General features: G+C 49.6%; 1 protein-coding gene across 18 annotated transcripts in view; it reads left to right on the forward strand.

Annotated features, from left to right (window-relative positions):
• Positions 1-21,075, forward strand: part of MARK2 (microtubule affinity regulating kinase 2) — a 668,807-nt gene that overhangs the window by 597,448 nt on the left and 50,284 nt on the right. For 4 of the 18 annotated variants that reach the window (XM_078660536.1, XM_078660534.1, XM_078660533.1 and 1 more), the window contains one exon: positions 2,569-2,617. The exons of the other annotated variants lie outside the window; for them this stretch is intronic. In XM_078660536.1, the coding sequence (XP_078516662.1) occupies positions 2,569-2,617 (49 nt within the window). The remainder of the gene's footprint in view (positions 1-2,568; positions 2,618-21,075) is intronic. 18 annotated transcript variants of the gene reach the window in all.

The following is a 21,075-nucleotide window of genomic DNA, read 5'->3' on the forward strand; positions in this document are numbered from 1 at the left end:
AAGTGTGCAAATAAAGAAAAAACTGGAATATGTCCCTGAGCGATTCCCAACAGCTTGTCTGCCCAGACATGTATTTACTCGCTGTGGCACCAATCGTCCAAAAAAGTGCCCCTCACTGAGCAACCCTACCCTGGTCAAACCCGGCTGGTGTTTATTTTCATTTTTAGAGGGCTCCTTGAAAGTTTGGACTGGACTGCTCCTATTTGGAGGGCTACATCTGAAGACTGGTTATGTTTGAAGTGGCCTAGTGGGCAGAATAGAAAATGGACTTCAGTACAGCACAAGAGTTTGCCTATCGCTCCGACTTTTGCGGGTGTTGCAAGGTTCCCCTTTTCATTCCACTACTGTAGGGATCGGAGTCCTTGGGCACAGTGTGACACCTTGCTTCTAATTTTAACGTTCTTGCAAACCAGGTACATTTTCATGTACAAGAGCTCGTGAGTTTCCTCACATGTTGCTCATCAGCAGAGTGTTAGTCTTGTGAGTTTAAAACCACCCACAGTGGTACTCCTTTTGCATCTGCAATAAACTAACTGGTGTTGACAGCCAATTCTAGTAGTACAGTATAGGCCTATTTAGCTGAATGTCACTAAGGAAATCACATATTGGCTCTCTTGTAAATATTTGTAGTTGCTTGGTCATAACTGTAACCCTCGATCCTTGTGAGTGTATGTGAATGCATGCATTTATGTGAGTGCTTCAGTGTGTGAGGGGGTTAGTCTGAGATAGACGTCTGCAGTATGCTCCTGCATTGTTCCTTTACATTCCCTCCTGCCTCCGGAATTCAGTGTATGGCTGAGTACACTGTCTGGTAGGTGCCAGTGCCTATTCCAAGGAAATAGCTTGTGATCTGAATGAAACTGTAAGCCAGTTCCAGCATGTGAAGGTTTAAAGACCGTTTTTGCCCTGGTTTCTTAACCAAAGGGCCCAGCCTTTGTGGAACATAATTGAATACCTGCTCCAGCTCTGCATTCTGTGCTTTGTGTTGAAAGCAAGCATTGTTTTCATGGCATATGCAATGACGAAGGAACATTTTCACCCCTAATGATTACTGTCATGCTGTGGTCAACTATAAAGAAAATGCTCCATGATTCATTCCTGTTAAATGTGTAGGCCAACTTTGAAATTGATTGAACACTTGGAAATAATTGTCTCAGTGGATGATCCAAGCTTCTCCGGCTTGTTCCTGTGTTCACCTTTTACCCTAAGCTCCTCATATTTGTCTAGAAACAGACGAGAACTAGAGACAGGATCATGGTTGTCATCCTTTTTTGCCATAACAGGAACCAGGATGTTGTCTACTCAGTGGGGAGAGCATTTGTCCTATTCAGCAAGAGCAGAATTCAGCATTATGAAATTTCCATAAGGAAGTCAGAAGCGCTGAATTCGACAAGACAGGAGCCTGTAACTCCTGCATTGCTTGACAAGTAAGTCTGGTCTGAGTGGTGCTTCTGAAGCCAGATCGTTTCTGGCTGCTATCACTGCCAGACTGATCCCAGCCTTGGCAAAAAATTTCTGGGCTGGTCTTTGAGACCTATGAGCGGGTGCCCTGCATAACATTACTACTGCTTCCTGAGTGGCACAGATGCCATTATGGGGTCCTGGGAACCTGCACTGCATGGGCCACATAGGATCTTCAGACCACATTCAGGCCTGTGAGCCTTCAGTGATGTGAGGTACCTGTGTGGCCGTGTGCCCTGCATCTCCGTTGCATACCCATTTGGCAGCAAATGGCTAGTCTGATAACCCAGTCCTGGCACCACTGTTGCTGCGCACTGTTACACTTCACCCTGCGACTGCTGCCAGTTTCCTTCAGCATCAAGCAGCCCACGACTGTTTTACCACTACAACAGACTGTAATACCGCTACAACAGAGTGGGTCAAGCAGTACAGCCCTCCTCCTCAACTCTTGGGAATCTGCAGCAACGCTGTGCCATCATTACTCCTTGCCATGTAGACTTTGTACTTTGCTCCTAGAAGAAGATTAGACTATCTAACTGTATGCTTGTTAATTGTGCATAAAGTGAAATTAATGAATGACCGAGTCGCCGATGTGTTTTCAGATGAAATGCTGAAAAAACACAAACTTGTGAAGCTACTGGTCTTATTTTCATTTTTGTAATAAGAAACCTTATATTTTTTTCCAAAGGAATAACACTGCTTTGGGCCATTTGTGTATGATACTAATGCTGCTTGAACTATTCATTTCCCTCTGGACTATCCTCAAAAAAAAAAACCTTGCCTCTCTGACACTATTACCCTCCGAGTTAGCATCTAAAAAAGTAGGTACTTTAAATATCTGAGAGCTCACCACAGTACCTATTTACGTTTCCAGGGACAGTGGGAATATTTGTTATGAGGATTGGTCACCATCTCTTGAGTTGTGCAGTCCATAGAGTCCTGGTCTGACAGCTTTTATTCCTTCCTGGACGTTTTAAAATTTCGTCCCAGGAGAAAGCAGTCTTGTCTTGCCCTGATGCTCAGTATCTGACTAGATCTTGAACGCTCTAGGAGCTACAAAAATCCTCTTGTGTGCATTCTAAGAGGGTTTCTTTTTTTTTGCTCTAGCCTTGCAAGCTCCTCCACTCCGCCCGATAGGCAGACTGCCTTCATCCAGGTAAGGAAACTGTTCTTAAACAGGACCTTAACAGCCTGGTGGTTCAAGAGGCTGTCTGGTCAGTGACCTTTCTGCATAATAGTAGCATCGAATCCTAGGGTCTGCATGTGTCCCCTTTCTTTCCATCTACCAGAACACTGGGATCTTTTACTGGACAAAGAGTCCAAGCGTGATCTAGGCCTTCTATCCTTGGTTACAAACTTGCAATTGAACTTCTTCTGCATGTTGCATCTGCAGTTAACAGTCAAGTCCAACTCTTATGTATGGGTAGCTCTACATAGGAAACTATCAGTACCTTTTGGGCTAGATCAGATTCTTCTCCCCCCTTAAAAATTTGCGTACAAAAGGTCATCATCTGATCATTGAAACATTTTCCATCATTCGTGAGATCTAGAGTGGCAGTGAATCACAGCAACCTCATTAACACCTTCTACATCTCAAAGCAGAGGCATCTTTGTCAGCTGACTGCAGAACAATGGTAATGGATGGATGAATAAGCATTGTGTACTACTGCTGGTCTACCAAATTGTGGGGTTCAGCAACATCTGTGCAGATAGACTGAGCAAAAATATCTACTCAAGAGTGGTGATCAACTAAGATGATCTTAATGCAATTGTCAAGGTCATCTGTGGTTGCTTGAATATTAGGGGTTGATCGGTCAGGAGTGTACCTGTATGCCTTTACGCCACATACTTTGGTCTAATTAGAAAGTGCCCAGGAGGTGTTGTCAACTTACTGGTGCCATTTTTTCCTCTGTGACCTGCATAAGAATGCATTATTGGATGAGGTTATAGATGTGTTCACAGGTGTCGAAAGGGCTCTACTGAAGTCCATAACACCCTTCATGATCATTTCAGTACAAAGACTGATTTTCACCTCAAATATCCTGGTGGTAAATATATGATTGGAAAGTCTAATTGTAAGATTTCTTGGTGGTCAGTGGCAAATGAAGTCGAGACAAATGACCTTCAGCGTCACATAGGTGGGCCAATTTACGCATAAGACTGCATGAAACGCCTTGCCAGGGTGAAGGCTGAAGATAGTATGGGTATAGGTACAATGTTAAAGAATCTGGGTGTCTGCCCCCCCCCCAACCCCTGCCATTATCACACCCAAAGACACTTTATCTGCAAATATTCTCCAGTGGGATATCAAAGTAATGCGCTGGACCCTTGATATTGACTTGAGTAAAGCTGAGGTGTCTCTACTGCAGTGAGCTTCCAGTTTCCCCACAGGGGAACTGAAGCTAACATTGTTGTAGCTGGGACATTGATGTCCATCTTCGAATTATTGAAGGCACAGGCTAAGATCCTTTGAGAGTCACTCAAATAGAAGCTTGTGTTCTTAAAGTGCAGCTTTCTACTAGTATTCCCCAATTTGACTCCCTGAATGTTGGCCAAACAGATTTTTATTTTATTTTATTTTTTTACCTTTGAAAGAGTTTGGACGTGAGTAGTGGCCACTTTGAGCTATCATATGAAATAGAATTATCGAATGGAAATAGTTGTTTTTAAAAAGGTGGATGTTGGAAGGCCTCCTCAGAAAAAGCAAGCAAACTATCCAATTTGACTCCTACAGTGGATAGTTATTCTATTTTAGAGGCCATTGCTGGTGCGATAATACCAGATGTCTGGGTGATTCTTGTTGTAGCTTATAGTAGGAGTAGTTAAGAGAAACAAGGGCAACTCAAAATGCCTGGTAGGAACCTGGGTCAATAGTTATAATGGAAACAATGGCTCACTAAACACTCACTTCTTTAGTATAGTTGTATCATTAATAATAACAATTAAGTTGCTTAACCAATTAATTACAAGGTTATCAATTAGCGAAACCAGGATTATAATATTATTTGAATAAACATATAACCCTAAAGACCAGCGTACAAAGTGCTGTTTCCCAGTAGCACACAGTGCATATAATCAGAGTATTATTGTGTTTATGTACAAAAGCAAACAACTTTAATAAGTATGTAAAATATGGTTATTCAGATTTAGAAGCTGCAGGTAATTCTTCAAATATTGCCTAAAGAAACAAGTCTGTTTTCTGTAGCATTGTATGCTCTGTTTGATCTGATAGACTTCTAGGCACAGATTCCTTACGTTAGAATTATCCGCAGGTGTCAGACTGGATATAGAATTTTATAGTGGAGCAGTGCCCCTGTGTGCCAGTATGTGGCAACATTTGGCTCCACGTGGTTGTGGCGGCGCTGCAAGTGACATGCTCAGTGCCTATATAGGTGCTACCTCAGCGCTCTGACGTCAGTTCTTTTCTTTCTGCCCCAGTCAGCGCAGATATGAAGAGAGCTCCTCCTAGTCACTTTTGTCAGTCTTTTAAGAAGCTTTTTCCTGGTGTGGCAGGGGTGTCATCTAGGAAAGCAGACTTCAAGCTGTGCGGCGCCTGTCACTGATCAATGTAGCTGACGGACCCGCACCTTGTTTGCCTCTGATGCCTCGAGCATGAGCTGAAGACCTGCGTCAACTCTCGCTTGATGAATACGAAGGCCGTGAAGGAGTGGTCTATCAGGTTTCTGGCGACTCGACATATGACACCGCAACGGTTTTGATCCCAGTCGAGAGGATGGTCCAGGGATCAGTCGCAGTGCCCGGAATCTTTGTCGCAATCGTAGTTCGTGGGTCACTTGGGTAAGTCCCACCACAAGAATAAGAGTTAGAAGTCCGCCAGCAGACGAAATAGCATCACCATTTGAGGCATGGCTCCACTGTTGAGAAAGGCTCCTCACCTCTAGGAGCCAAAGTGAACCCTGCTCAACTCCAAGACTTTTATGAGACCACTCTCCTCATATTTGAGTTGCCCGTTCCCGCCGGCGGGCATTCAAGCCTGCAGGTTAGGCGGGCCCCTACTGGTTCCATGCCGGTGGCTCCAGTCCCTGTGTCAGTCGGGTTCCTTGGATCCATGGACGGATTCGGACCAGCAACTTTCCCCAGGTGCAGGTCCCAGTGCAGATGCTCATGGCTCCCTCTGGTGTTGCCATTCCCATTCTGGTCCCCAATCTTCCCTACCGACTGGAGCCATGCCTTTTAGGCCCGAGTCTGAGCCCTAATCCTATGAGCTGTGAATCGGGGAGGATTGGGAGGGGTTGCTGGATGCTGAGAATACCAATCTTTGGATCCACAAATGGGCTGGGGTGAGGACTTGGCCAGTGGACTGAACACTTATCCATATATTGGCATGTGTTCTCCCCATACCGTGGCTACGAAGGAGGGAGCATGAACAGGATGATTGCCCCCCCCACCGTACTCCCCCTGGGGGACCCTAGTTTCCTCACACAACACCCTACACTGGAGAACTTCATGATCCAAGCCTCTTCTCTCCCATGTAAATCTTGGCATATTGCCTACCACTCCACCAGATGAGGAATCCAAGAGGCTGCACACCTTAGGCAAGAAGGTGTTTTCTTCCACCAGCCTGACACTGCGGTCTGTGAACACCATGTACCTTTTGGGCCATTACTCCATGCTCTATGGGATTCAGTTGCGCACGTGCTGCCCATGGTTCCGGTTGAGGCCCAGGTAGACTTCCTAGGCTGTTGCCAATGAAAGAGATCCAGATAGGTTGATGATTAGATGTGGACTAGATACCACCGACTCGCAGGGCCGAGCGGTTTCCTTGACTGTGGCCTTACATTACTACGCCTGGCTGCGAACAACTGGCTTTCCAGGGAATGTCCAAGCATCACTTATCGTCATGCACTTTGATGGCTACTCTATGTTCTGAGACGAGGTGGATTCATTACTGGAGTGCTTTAGGGACTGCAGAGCTACAGCTATTTCTTTGGGCCTTCTCATGACCCCTTGCCATCCCCAAGCCGCCTTTTGCTCCTATGGAAGGGGCTTCCAGCTGTATCTATACCCTCCTACCCACTATGACACACAAACTTCCGAGCCTCTGCATGGCCGAGGATGTGGTACCCGCAGACCCCTTGGGACGGACAGCCAAAGGTCAGGCCAGGCCAGCACCCCTCCAGCAGCCACAGCCTCCAAACCCCTCTTACCAACATGGGCACCCAGTTAGAGGCAGGATACGACATCACCTGCCCCACTGGAGGTCTGTAACATCAGACCGATGGGTTCTCCAAATTATCCAGAGGGAAACTCCCTCCCCTCCGTGACTATCCCTCCACCCATGCTACCTGCTTGCAACAGGACCATCTCTCCATGCTCAAGTCCTGTCTGCCCTGGACACGTGAGACTGGATGGTAGCATTGGACTTTCAGGATGCATATTTCAAAATTCCAGTCCTGACTGACCACAGGCTTTACCTGCGGTTCACGGTGGGCCACAAACACTTTCAGTTCTCAGTGCTCCCTTTAGGTCTTACCAGCGCCCCTCGGGTGTTCATCAAGGTGATGGCTGGGGTTGCAGCCCTTCTGCGGAGATCAGGGGTTCCAGTCTTCTCCTATTTCGACAGCTTACTGTTGAAGGCAGGCTCGCCCCAGGCAGTCATCCCCCATTTCCAGGCTATGGTGGACCGCCTGCATTCCCTGGGGTTCACTATCAACGTGCCAATGTCACACTTGACTTCCTCTCAGATGCTCCCTTTAATCGGAGCTGTTCTGGACATGGTGCAGTTTTGGGCCTATGCTCCCAAACAGCGAGTCCAAGATATTCAAGCTAGGATTCTGATGTTTCAGCCTCTATCCTGGATTTCGGTGAGAATGATTGAGGATTCTGGGCCTAATGGCCTCCTGCATCTTGCTTGTGACACATGCCCTCTGCATATGCAGTCTCTGCAGTGGGACCTAAATTTTCAGTGGCCGTAGCGTTGGGGGAATCTCTCTGACATGGTCCAGATCTCGGAGAGAACTGCAAAAGCTCTGTAGTGGTGGTAACAGAACTGTAAGTGGGTCAGCGGTAGACCCCTCTCCCTTCCCCAACCAGTTATGACAGTGGTAACAGATGCGTCACTCCTGAGATGGGGGCGGTCATCTGGGAGAGGTGGAGATCGGAGGCCTCCGGCCTCCGGCAGAATCTGGACTCCACATCAACATTGGGAAGCTCTGGGTGATCTGGCTTGCATTGAAAGCCTTTCTACCTTCAATCAAGGGAAGGCTAGTGCAAGTGTTCACGAACAACATCACTGACATTTTAAACTGCGACAAACAGGGATGAGTGGGGTCATGGACCCTTTGTCAAGAGCCCTGTGCCTCTGCACATCGCTGGAACAGCACGGCATAATCCCTGGTGGTTCAACACCTGGCAGGCTCCTTGGACGCGAGGCTGGGCGAACTCAGCTGAAGATGCCTAGCGGATTGCTAATTGTGTCTCCATCCAGACGTGGTGCAAGGTCTTTCTGCAGTGAGGAGAGCCTTGGCTAGATATGTTTGCCACCGCAGAGAACACGTAATATCAGCAGTTCTGCTGGCTGAAGTTTCCAAGGCGACCCTTGCTCTAAGATGCTTTTAGTCTACAGTGGTGCACAGGCCTCCTGTGCGCCTTTCAGCTCATACCACTCCTGACCAGAGCTCTCAAGAAGATCAGGAATGACATGGGCCAAGTCATACTTGTTTCTCTGAACTGGGCTCTGAGAGTTTGGTATCCCAAACTGTTGATCATGGCCAGCTATTCTCCGATCAGGCTGCCCTTTTGGGAGGAGCTTCTGTTGAAGCAGCAAGGGAGGGTTCACCACCTAAACCTGTCAATGCTCCGCCTTCTTGCGTGGAGATTGAGTGGCGACAGTTGACACCTTTTGACCTTCCGCCCGAAGTTTGGACTGTTATGATGGCATCCAAGCGTCCCTCCACCAAAACTGTATACACCTGCCATTGGTGCACATTTGTGACCAGGTTTACAGAAAAAACAGGTTGACCCCCTTTCTGCTACTATTTCTCAAGTTCTTCTATTTATTCTTTCCCTTGCCCAGCAGGGCTACCTTTCTGCTTTGTCAGCCTTTATGCGGTTGCCTGGCCAGCCATCCCATCTACATAGGTTCTTTAAAGGTTTGCAACATGTTTCCTTCATCATACCTCAGTGAGACCTTGGTCTAGTCCGGACGTTCCTCATGTGCGCTTCTTTTGAGTCCTTTCTCAATTGTCCTCTCAGGCTCCTTACCATCAAGGTGGACTTCCTGGTGGCAATAACATCAGTGAGCTTCAGGCTTTGCCATCCAAGCCTCCATTCTTTAACATCCACCCAGATAAGCTGGATCTATGAACTAGATCTTACTTTGGAGAAGTGTGGCTCAATGGGTATAGCGGCAGACCTTGATGCAGAGCTCTGGCCCGGGACCAGGGTTCGATTCCCGCCTCGGCGGGTCTCGGGCTCAAAATTCCTCTGACCTGATATTCTCGCCTCAGTGCCTATTCTAATCATGGGTCCCACGCTGCAACTCTGGGCAATAGCTTGCTTAATCTCCACAACGGCCCCATCAGCGCTTGGATGCCTGGTTTCACCATGGAGGTGTCCAGGAGTGGACACTTTACAAGGAAAGCCAGGAAGGGTTCCTTCGCGGTATGAGTACAAGGGCCGGGAGACACAGTCCGGGTAGCTGCGCGCTATACAAGTACAAAAACATTTACATTTACTTTCTGCCGAAAATAGTCACTCGCTTTCATTTAGGCCAGTCCATCACCCGGCCTACTTTTTACCCTCTACCACATCCCTCTAAGGTAGAGGAGTGACTTAACTAACAGGACCCAAAAAGAGCATCGTTCTAAATTAACTGCACAAAAGCTTTCCGGGTGGACGACAATCTCTTTGTGGGTTCTGTTTGAGCGAAGGAGGGAAAGACTGTGGAGAAGCAGACCGCCTCCCAGTGGAACATGCTCTGCACTAAAATATGCTGTGCATTGACAAAGAAGCAGCCCCCTGAGGGCTTGCACGCTCATTCTATCAGAGCCAAGTCTGCGACCACTGCATTAGCATGCTGAGTCCCGGTCCCGGACATCTGCCATACAGTAAGATGTGCATCTGCACACATTCACAAAACACTACTGCCTGGACACTCTGGTCCGTCAGGATTGGCACCTTGCCCGTTCGTTCCTGCAGGACTTTTTAGTGCAAAATTCTCTTCCAGACCCACCTTCGGGGAGGTATTGCTTGGATATCTGTTCTAAGGTTAGGAATCTGCGGCTGGAAGTCTCTATTAGATGAACAAGTTGCTTACCTTCGATAACGCCTTATCTGGTAGACACTATCTAGCTGCAAAATCCTTACCAACTCACCCATCCTGTGAATGGATTTCTTGGGACAGGATTTCCACTTTCAGGATCATAGTTTTCCACACCAGTGATCAGTGTTCTCCATAGCTCCGCTCTCCTTGCATGGAAAGTCATGAAAAGAAAGACGTCAGCACGCTGGGTTAGATATAGGGACTGTGCACCTCACTTCCGGCGTAAACTACGCCACTTGCTGACGCACAGACTTACTGCTCACAGGAAAAAATCCTGATCCAGTCTGACGCCTAGGAGAATATTCTAAGGTAAGGAATCTGTGGCTAGATAGTCTCTACCAGGTAAGGCATTTCTAAAGCTAAGCTAAGTAACTTCATCACTCGGACACTGAGTACCTTATGTACCGTTCTTTTGGTTTATATGTCGCTGACAAACTTAGTCTGTTTCCAGTGATTTGTTCTTTTATGTCTGCCATAGTATGAGCACTATTTGAACCATAAAGTAAAGAGTTCAAATGCAATATAATCCTTCTGCACTCCAGCTTCATTTAACCTCTTCCGTGGTCGTGACGGACCACGGACATGCTGTGCTGGTGACGGAGTGGTTCCGTCACGGCGCGGCCGCCCCGCCCACGCTGCAGGAATTCCACGCCTGCACGGACGTTCTATTGAGCGGGCGGGGCCGTAACAGAACCACTCCGTCACAAGCACAGCGTGCCCGTGGCCCGCCCACCCCTCCCCCCCCAGCGCCGCGGCGGAATTACCGCTGCGGTGAAGGGGTTAAGTTTCTTTGGCTACATTTCAACTAGTTACCCTATGTCCTGGTGAGTCAAATGATGAATACAAGTAACTGTTTTGCTGTTGTGTAAACATCCTCATTTGCTTGTGAACTGTGTTTTTGTTGCATTTTGTTACCTGGTATATCTTTGTATTCCTCCAGCCTTTCTCTTTACCCATACCATGGCTCTGAAGGCATAATGGGAAGTGCAATGTTTAATAGATAATAGTGTTTGATGGACCTTCCTCCAGGCTCAGCAAAAATCACAGTGCTGAATGGAAGTTACAGCTGAATAACTACTTAAACAGTGCTGGAATTGTTTCCTTAGGATGTTTTCTGTGCTGCCTTATGCCAGTCTCTGTTTTTTCCCCAAGGATTTTAGAAGTTGTGATTAATTCATGAAGGAAACACGAACTAATTTTTCCAAAACAATATTTAGGTGTATGCGGAAAAAAGGGATCCACTATTGAGTTCTGATGAAATTCAGCATTGTGAACTAGCCACAACTCTACAATGACCAGCAGGTGAAAGAAGGATCCAAGAGAGGAATTGTTCAAGTTTTTACAGCTCTGGCTCTTGAGAGCTCTAGACAGCCTCCCTTTGAGTAGTAGGAGAAATTTCTGCTGCCTAAACTCGCAGTGCTGGTTCAGTTCCATCATTGGCCAAAGGGGCAAAGATGTGCCAACAGCACAAGGGTGCCATTTCTAGTGCATTCCTACTTATTATTGATCAAGAAACCCAGAACAGTAGCTATAGAGTGCTTCTTGTTAATTGACAAAGTAGTAAGTCTCTATCTGAAAGAGACTTCTAGCCACTTACTCCTTAGAGTATTCCCCAGGCATCAGACTGTATCCTGACAATCTTGGGCAGTACCACTGTAAGCCAGCAGGTGGCATCGATTGGCTCAGCACCGGTGGCATCTGCACCAGATATGACGTGTGCAGTACTTATATAGGCGCCACCCCAGCGCGCTGACATTAGTTCTTTTCTTTCCTTGCCATAAGCACAGATTTTGAATGCCGGTCCAAATCTGCGGACAAGGCACAGGAGCTGCACTGCAAATCTAGGCCATTCTCCCGTGCATCAACATTGGCGCCTGAGTCCTCTGTATGCCTCCCAGATTACCTTGAGCTGGGCTGACCCCTGCCCATTTAAAGAAGTTTTATGAGGCCATGCCCCTCATATTTTGTGGGTCAACCTCTCTGCAGCACCTTTGGACTCCATGGGTTCCGGTAGGTGCCCCCACTGGATACCTCCTATAAGGCTTGGGCTTGTCTCAAATCGTTTCTGCAAGACCGCACAATCTGTCACATTTGAAACCTTTATCTCTGATAGTACCTTTCGCGAATGTAGTGTGCCCCACGGCTTGCCGCTATCCTGCCTCCTTTTTTACTTGTGTACACTCCCTCACACATTGTTTCTTACGGAAAGAGGCATTACTTGTGAGTAATAGGCTGATGATTCCCAACTACTGGCAACAAATGAATGTGGAATACAAATATTAACTTAGCTGATAGTCTAAAAGACATTTAAAGCTGGATGCATATTTATGGCCTCTGTCTTAACAGTTACAAGACAGAATGTTTGCTCGATCGAAGGCTTCAGTACTGCTTCATTACTCAACTGGCTGAGTGACCTTGGTCCAGGACCTGCTCCTGGTCAGGTGCACAATACTTTAGGAGTTTTGTTCAGTGCTGAAATATGATTTCATATGATGGTCAAGTGAACTAATTACCAATAATACCCCTAGCCTAATGTTTGATTTTGTTATCTTTCTTTCGATCACTGTTACTAGCCCTAGTGTAGGTTAATCCAGAGTACGATATTGTATAAACTGCAAAAGCGACAAAATCGAGTGGTGCGTAGTTCTGCCTTAAAAGCATACTCCTGTTTTCTCAGGGTGAGAGGAAATTGTGTTTTAGAATTAAACAGATTCAATACAGTGCTCGCTGCTCAGTTTGGAAAACAGTAAAATACAAAACTTTTTAGATACTATCAGAGAGGCAGTACACAGAGTATTAAAAATATTAAAGACGACTTTAGAATTTCTTAAATAGAAAGTGCTATACGCATACATTCATTTATAGATAAAGATGATACTCACAAAAACTACATCACTACACATAACTGACCGCAAATAGAAAACATAAATGTGGAAAGAAACCTAGATCTCAAGTTTCTTTCCATATTTGTTTTCTATTTGCAGTGTAAAGAAATGTTAAAGAAGTCTTTTGTATATTGCAGCCCTGATGCTGCTCAATTTTGGGCGCAACACGTCTGTACTCTTGTTAGTGTATGAAGATTAATAAAGAAGCTAAAAAAAAAAAAGGAATGGAGCAACTTTTTGAATTTAATGGACTGTTTTCAATACATTGTGTGTTGCCTCTCTGATGTATTATAAAATGTCCAATGTTGGGTTATTTGGTAGTTTAGCTACAGAGGTGGGCAACAAGTAGGCTTATTTAGTGGGACTTACTGGTTGTGTGATACATTGGTCCTTTGCTACCTTTTCTTCCTTGGTATATAAAACACAAAGCCACCAAATAGCCCACAGATCATTGGGTTATCATTTACCTCTCAACTCCATCCCACTGCAGAAACTGTTCATTCCCAGATATTGCCTTATATGTTTGTTGCATCCTTCTATTTTATTATGGTCATGTTGGTTTTTGTATTTCATTTGGTCTTGCTCCTTGAAGCTTGGTTTCTTGCATTTTCTGCGCACTGTAACTAAACTATTCTTTGAATACCACATGCCGTTTCCAGGACACAATCTGTTAATTCATTTGTGGTCCCAGAAATCTCTGGGCATTAAAAGCCTCAGTCTTAGGCAAATTGATAAAAGAATCTGCAGTCAAGCAAACAGCATTCACAGAAAATAAACTGTTTGCACACTATCAAAATGTATTCCGTCTTGAACGTGGCTCTGAAGCATCACCGATTGCAATGTGGAATGATATCAAATTAAGCAAAGCCCTCCTATTATTCTGCCTCCAGTGTTCAACATGCTTCATCATTGCATACTACGACAGACTTCCTTGGAATTGAAGATACCATCCTGAAATGGATTACTTTATATCTTGTGGACTGGATGCTCACTATATCACTTCCCTTGTCTGAACAATCTGAATCCGATAGAGACTACTAGCCGCAGATTCCTTAACATAGTATTATCCCCAAGCGAAAGACTGTATCTGGAAAATTTTCTTTGCCACAGCATCTCTGCACGCCGGAGGGCGGTACCACGTGACTACAACCTGACTCCAACCTGACGTCCGCGGGCGTGATGTAAGCAAGGTCACATATGCCCCACCCCGGCGCGCCGACGTCAGTTTTCCTCTTTTCCGCGTGCAACGCTGATCCGGATTGTGTCGTGGCCTGTTTTCAGGCCTTCTTTTTCATGCGTTGTGTAGAGGAACAGTGTGCGAATGCCTTCGGGCTTCAAGACGTGTACCTCTTGTACACGTCAGATGTTGGCGATAGACCCTCACCCGATTTGTATGTGGTGTTTGGGCGAGCACCATGACTAGACAGACTGCGACGCCTGTCAGCACCTCAAACCGAAGTCCCTGCGTGAGCACTGGATGAAACTGCTGTCGGCCCGGTTTCCAGGTCGGTGTTATCCCATCGTCCGTCCCCTGCCTCGGAAGCCAGGAGCTGCCGATTCCGCCTGCGATATCGCCCTTTGCCACGGCCCCAAGGGCGTCGCTTGCTGACTGGTAGGTCCTGCAGCTTGTCTCCGAGGCCCTGTCCTCGTTTGGCGGAGGGCGCGGGCTCCCCTCAGGACGTGCACCCTCGCCTGTTGCCACCCTACCTGCCATTTCCTGGCGGAGGGGCGACTTGGGCCCAAATGACAGCCTACGCTGCAACTCTGCAGGCTCTTTGGCCCCTCCTCCACCTCCTGAGACGTCCGCGGATCCATTGCCTCGAGCGGGGCCTTTGGCGGAGTTGCCGGCGGCCTCGGCCCCGGTGCCGAAGGGTTCAGCTTCAGGTTGTAGGAGGGTGCTGTCATCGAGGTGCAGTCCTTCGGGACTCCCTTCTTCGACACACGGCGTACCTGCCTAGCCGCAAATCCCTACAGGGCTCCCTGTGGCATCGCATGTGGTCGCCGGGACTCAGGACTTGTCCCAGAGTTCCCCTAGGCCCTCTGAGCGGGCAGCTGCCTCACCAGAGACTGTGCCAGTGCCGCTTCGACACCAAAGGCTTTTCTCCCCCGGCCCTGGTGGTGCTGCGGGTGCAGGCCAGGGCCTGGGGTGCTTTCCAGAGTCCCTCTCGGTCCTCTACGTGAGTGGCTGCCCCGTGTGAGGTCGAGACGATGCCTTTTCGGCGCTGTTCCTTAGCCGAACCGGCTCTGACCCCGCCCCATTCTCCTAGGAAATACGTGGTGGTGGAGGTCGACTCGGCGCCACCTGTGTCCACTCCGATGTCGAGTCAGCGCTTGTGGCGGACTCAACAGCCCCGTGCCAGCGTCGGGTCCTTGATTCGTCTCCAGAGGTTCCTTCTCTAGAGGTTTGTCATCTCCTGGTCTCTTCTTTTCCGGAGACAGGACACCGCATTGTTGCTTTTTCACTGGCGTTTTAAACGGAGGGCTCCTCACCGTCCCCGCAGCCTCAGTCCTCTGACCCTCTTTTCCGCAGCTCGTGGTTGGTTCCCCCACCGGCTTCTCCGCCTTCCCCGAGGGTTTCTCATGTCCCCCACTCGTCAGTGGATCCCCCACCTTTCAGGGGCTGGCCGCTTCCCCCTCTAGCTGGACTTGGGGACAGAGGACTCAGTTTGCAGCCGTCGCCCACGTAGGAATTGCTTTCTCCCCCTCTACGCCCTACGGAGGCCAGTGTTGTCTTTGTTCGGGCTATTTCCACGGCCGCTGGCATTTTGCGGATGGGTGACCCAGTCACCCCATTCCCTACGGATAATCTCTTGGAAGTTCTCCACCAGGGCTCTGATGGACGGGAACTGGTCCTTACTTTCGAAGCGTTTTGCCACAACTCTCTTCTGGGGGCGTCCTGCCACGGGTGATCCGGTGCCTCAGCCGCTCCTGCATCGCCACCGCCCTGCTCCGCACGACCCAGTCTGCCTTTCCTTCCATCCTTCTACTCAGGGCTCTCTGTTGCGGACTGCTTTTCCGTCCTTGCCGTTGGTGTTGTTTCCTCCCTCTCGAGAGGCCCGTTAGCTGGATTCATGGTCGCGTAACATCTTTGCCTCATCCAGTGCTGCTTTGCGGGCGCTCAACACTGTGTGTTGGCCAGGGCTATCTCTAGCCTGTGGGATTCTGTGGAGTCCCTTCTTTCTCATGTCTCCCATGACAGTGCCCGTGCTGATCTACGACACCATGTGTTGGATGGTCGAGAGTTGGCGGCGTTTATTCTTCGTGCGGCTTTGGATGTTGCTGATGCTCTCGGCAGTGCTATGGCCACTTCTGTAGTAGAGGATCTCTGTGTATAGTCATAATCTAGTGAATAGTCCCGACCATGAGCGTGGACCCCGGAGCAATCAAAAATAGTCTCTTAAGCTGTCTTCTTTGCAGTCCTGCATAGACACTTAAGAGAAAATCAAAGACAAATAATGCAGCCTATAATTACAAGGCTACACTGGCCAGCACTTCAACTTAAAGTGAAAAGGATAGCCAGATAAAATCAAATGTTACATATATTGCCAAGTTTCACCCATAGAGAAACTTCCCCTTCACCAAAATCCTTGAAATGATAAGAGAGGAAGGGTTGGACAGACAAGCCCCCATAGACTGCCATTATGTGTCTGGAAAAGGGATACCGTGCCTTTAATGAACTCTCCAGGGACCCCCCTGTATCCCAGGATGCACAGCCAAAGTCCTTTTACTTTAAGTTTTTTTTCCGGCTCCTGCTAGCAGGACCCTGCAGCATTGACCTCTCCCTTTTCGGGTATTTCTTCAATTTTTGGCACTTTTCCAGTGTTTTGAGTGTTTCACTCGACGTCTTGGGTCTTCCTCTTCCATTTGCTGTTTTTTAACCAGTTTTACCACCTCTTTCTGTCGAAAATGCCAGTTTTATTCGACAAGTGCCTTGAGTGTGGTAGGAAGAAGACTAAATCTGACCCTCACAGAGTATGCATACTCTGTCTCCCTTCCACCCATGTCCCTGACTCCTGTAATATCTATCACTCTTTCTCCAGGAGGACCCTGCGTGACAGGGAGAAGATTTGTCTCCAAGGCCTGGAGCAGAGGAGACATGAAGAGCCAGGTGTGACTTCTGGGCATGGAGGGACTCAGTCATCGTCCTCTGCCTGTGCTTCGGCCTCTGGGGGGCTCCCCAGTCAAGAAAAGGCACAGATCCTGGTCGACGTTGATGGCTTCGACGTCTGTGTCGAGAGGTATGACCACCATCTGCTCCCCGTCGCCCTAGGGCTCTGGGTCCAAGCGGCGTCGCCGCTAGACGTCAAGGGGCAGGACGTCGAGACCTCGGACGAGGTCGACGTCGAGGACTTCACCGGCGTCAACACACCATCGACGTCGAGATGAGTCCAGGAGGCGACGGCGTTCGCTGTCGAGGCTGTACCGCCGTTCAACGTTGACACGATGGTCGACGTTGAGAAGCGGCAAGTCGACGTCGAAGAGAAGACATTCGACGTCTAGGAGTGCGTCGACGTCGGGAGTAGAAAGTTCGAAGAGGTAGACGTCGAGGAAGGAAAAATCGACGTTGAGGAGTCGTTCAAGGACCAGGACATTGTCCCCGGCCTCAGTGGTCGCCGTCGAGGTCGCCGTCGAGGCACAAGAGATCGCCGTCGAGACATAAAGGATCGTCGTCGAGATGGTCGGGCTCGACGTCGAGGCATGGAGGCCGTTCGACGCCGAAGCATAGAAGGCGGTCGACGCCGAAGGGGCGCTCGACGTCGAGGGACCTACGTTCGACGCCTGGTCACCGTTCTTCGGCGTCGAGGGGTCGTGCTGACAGGCCTAGGACTGTGGGGGGCTCCCCTCCGTCCGGAAAAGAGGTGTATACCCCGAAGAAGGCTGTTCCACCTCCTCCGTTGCCAGGAGGTCTACCTCCGAGGGCTCCAACCCCTCCTCCGTTGCCTCCTCTGCCTCCACTTCCAGCGGGACCTAGGACCCCTGTGCCAAGGTCGGTCTCGTTGCCCAGGCTTCCGACCCTAAGTCTAAGGAACCGCCCAAGCCCAAGACGTCCGCCCCGGGGAAACCGGTTGAATGCCCCAGACCTAGGAGGTCACGGTCGCGCTCCAGGCGGAGAAACAGATCGAGGAGCAGACACGGGTCCTCCACCAGATCTAGACATCGCCACAGGAGGCATAGGTCCAGATCCCGTACAGCATCATCTAGGACCCGTTCCTATTCACCTACTCTATCGGATTCTCCGGAGACTAGGGTGTCCCCGGTTGACGACATTGGCACGTTCCAGGAGGTGCTCCTGAGGGGGGCTGCAAAGTTGGGTATCACGGTGACGGCTCCTACACCTACGACGTCCGTGATATTCGAGACGCTTCACAAGAAGCACCTGTCTCGCCCTCTTCTGCCGTTGGTCCCAGGACTGGTCGAACCGGTGGAAAGGCTTTTCCTTACACCGGCGGTGGTGAAGGCTGCTCCCTCAAGACTCCTGAAAAAGTACCGAGCTCCTGACTCGGACCCGGCCTTCCTACGTGTGGACCCAGTGCCCGACTCGGTGATAGTGACGGCAGCCAGGAAGCTGCATTCTACCTCCCCGTCCTCCACAGTGCCACCGGATAAAGAGAGCCGCTGGATTGATTCGGCTGGTAAGAAAGTTTGTGGGACTTCTTCCACCACTATGAAAGCCTCCAGCGATTCGGCTTTGCTAAGGCGGTACAACCGTGCGCTATGGGACTCCCTGGAACAGTTTGCGGACCTTGTGCCACGCGACAGGAGGGAGGACTTCCTGGAAATTGTCTCGGAAGGGATGCTGGTTTCCAACCAGGCCATCAGTGCCGCTGCGGACATAGCGCTGTTGGCCGCACATGGCTACTGTCACGGGGTCAACCAGCGCCGCCATGCTTGGCTCAGGCTTACGTCACTCAAGCCTGAGGCGCAACAGCGGGTGGCCAATGTGCCGTTTTCCGGTGAAACACTCTTCGGAAAACATGCCGACGACGAAATGGCCCGGATGAAGGCCGAGGCTGAAACCCTGACGGCTGTGGGTCTGGAGAAACCCAAGGACAAAAAGCCTTACCGCCAGTTCCAACGGCGGTTCGGCTCGCAGGGGAAAGGAAGAGGACAGTCTTCTGGACAACAGCAGCAGCAACAACAGCAGCAGTTCCGAAGACCCTTCCAAAAACGGGGTAGAGGTGGACAGCAGTCCTCTACCGCGACCAAAGGCCCGGCCGGGTCTCGCCCCTGAGCGGTTACTTCCCCTTCATCCGTTACCCGCTCCGGTGCGGGGAAGTGTTCAATTTTTTCTGGCAGAGTGGAGAAAAATTACTCAGGACAAGTGGGTGCTGAATATTGTTTGCAATGGATACAGTCTTCGGTTCATCAGCCCTCCTCCATCGATTCCTCCGGTCAGCTCGCAGTATCAGCTGCGCGAGCTCCAGGCGGAGGCCGATGTCCTGTTAAGGAAAAGGGCGATAGAAGATGTACCTCTGTCTCAAAGGGGAAGAGGTCTGTACTCCCGGTTCTTTCTGGTCCGCAAGAAGGACAAGGACAAGAACGAGTTCAGGCCCATTCTGGACTTGCGACAGGCAAACAAGTGGATTCGCAGAGAAAAGTTTTGCATGCCGTCGTTGCATCAGATTTATCCTCAGTTGCAACGGGGAGACTGGCTATGTGCCATAGACCTACAGGATGCATACTTCCATGTGCCCATTGCACACAAACACAGGAAGTTCCTGCGATTTCAAATCGGCACCAATCACTATCAGTACACAGTACTTCCGTTCGGGCTGAAGTCTGCGCCCAGGACGTTCTCGAAGTGCATGGCAGTGGTAGCGGCACACCTGAGGAAGAACACGGTGTTTGTCTACCCGTACCTGGACGATTGGTTGATCAAGGCCTCCTCCTTCTCGGAAGCTCAAGCACACTTCCAGAAGACATGCGTTCTGTTGAACAAGCTGGGGTTGCACATCAACATGTCCAAGTCTGTTCCGACTCCGGTCCAGTGCATTCAGTACTTGGGAGCCTCCATCGATACGCTGTCAGCAAGCGTGTCTCCTTCGGAGGAGCGACGATTATCACTCCTTCGGAAGGCTCAGGCTCTCATGTCCACTCCATCTACGACAGTAAGGACGGTGTCTTCTCTACTGGGATCGATGGCCTCTTGTATCTTCCTGACGCCACATGCGCGGCTGCACATGAGACCGCTGCAGGAGTGCTTGGAAGATCAGTGGGACCAGAGGAGAGGTTCTTGGGACGACAAAATACGACTGTCTCTGCATGCTCTTCAGTCTCTGAAGTGGTGGTGTTCAGCGGAGAATCTCCTCAGAGGGGTTCCCTTCCACAAGAACATTCCCACGCAGACTATCGTGACGGATGCTTCTCTCCAGGGATGGGGAGCGCACTCCGGAGACTTACAGATTCAAGGGACGTGGTCCCCGACGGAGTCCACGTACCACATCAATTTCCTGGAACTCAGAGCTGTTCACTTAGCGCTGAAGGCTTTTCACCCGTCCTTCCGGACCAACTCTCTGCTTGTCCAGACGAACAATACGACTACGATGTATTACCTCAACAAGCAGGGAGGCTCGAGATCCCGCACTCTGTCGCAGGAGGCGCAGGCGATCTGGCACTGGCTTCTGGCCCGTGGACTGTCGATAACGGCCACTCATCTGCCAGGTGTGCAGAATGTTCAGGCAGACAAGCTGAGCAGACTGATTCAGGAAAACCACGAATGGGTCATAAACGACGAAGTACTAGGAGAAGTCATCGCAAGGTGGGGAACTCCAGACGTAGATCTGTTCGCCACCGCCGAAAACAGCAAATGCCGAGACTTCGCCTCCAGGTACTACCAGCCAGGGACGCTGGGGAACGCGTTATGGATCAACTGGTCGAACAGCTTTCTGTACGCTTTTCCACCCATTCCCCTGATTCCGACGGTTCTCATCAAGCTGGCCCAATCCAGGGCGAGGATGATTCCGATTGCCCCGGAATGGCCCAGACAGTGGTGGTTCACGGACCTGCTTCACCGGTCTCTCCTTCCTCACATGAAGCTGCCGTGCAGGCCGGACCTTCTCACGAAGTTCGGGGGGCGAATGGTGCACCCCAACCTCTCGTCTTTGAGTTTGGCGGCATGGCTCCTGAAATAGTGCAATATGGCCATCTGAATCTCCCAGAGGATTGTATGGACATACTGAAGGAGGCTAAGTGACCTTCCACTAGGACTTCTTATGCTTACAAGTGGAAGAGGTTTTGCATCTGGTGCAAGTCTAAGAACTATGACCCTACGACATGCAAGGAGGATGTCATCCTTCCATATCTGCTACATCTGGCGCAGTCTGGCCTTAATGTCCATTCCATTAAGGTTCATCTGGCTGCTTTGACTGCCTACAGGAAATGCCCTTCACAGACTTCCTTCTTCCAGATCCCTGTGATCAAAGATTTTCTGGAAGGCTTGAAGAA

This window comes from Lissotriton helveticus, chromosome 9, assembly GCF_964261635.1.
Source record: "Lissotriton helveticus chromosome 9, aLisHel1.1, whole genome shotgun sequence".
Classification (NCBI taxonomy): domain Eukaryota; kingdom Metazoa; phylum Chordata; class Amphibia; order Caudata; family Salamandridae; genus Lissotriton; species Lissotriton helveticus.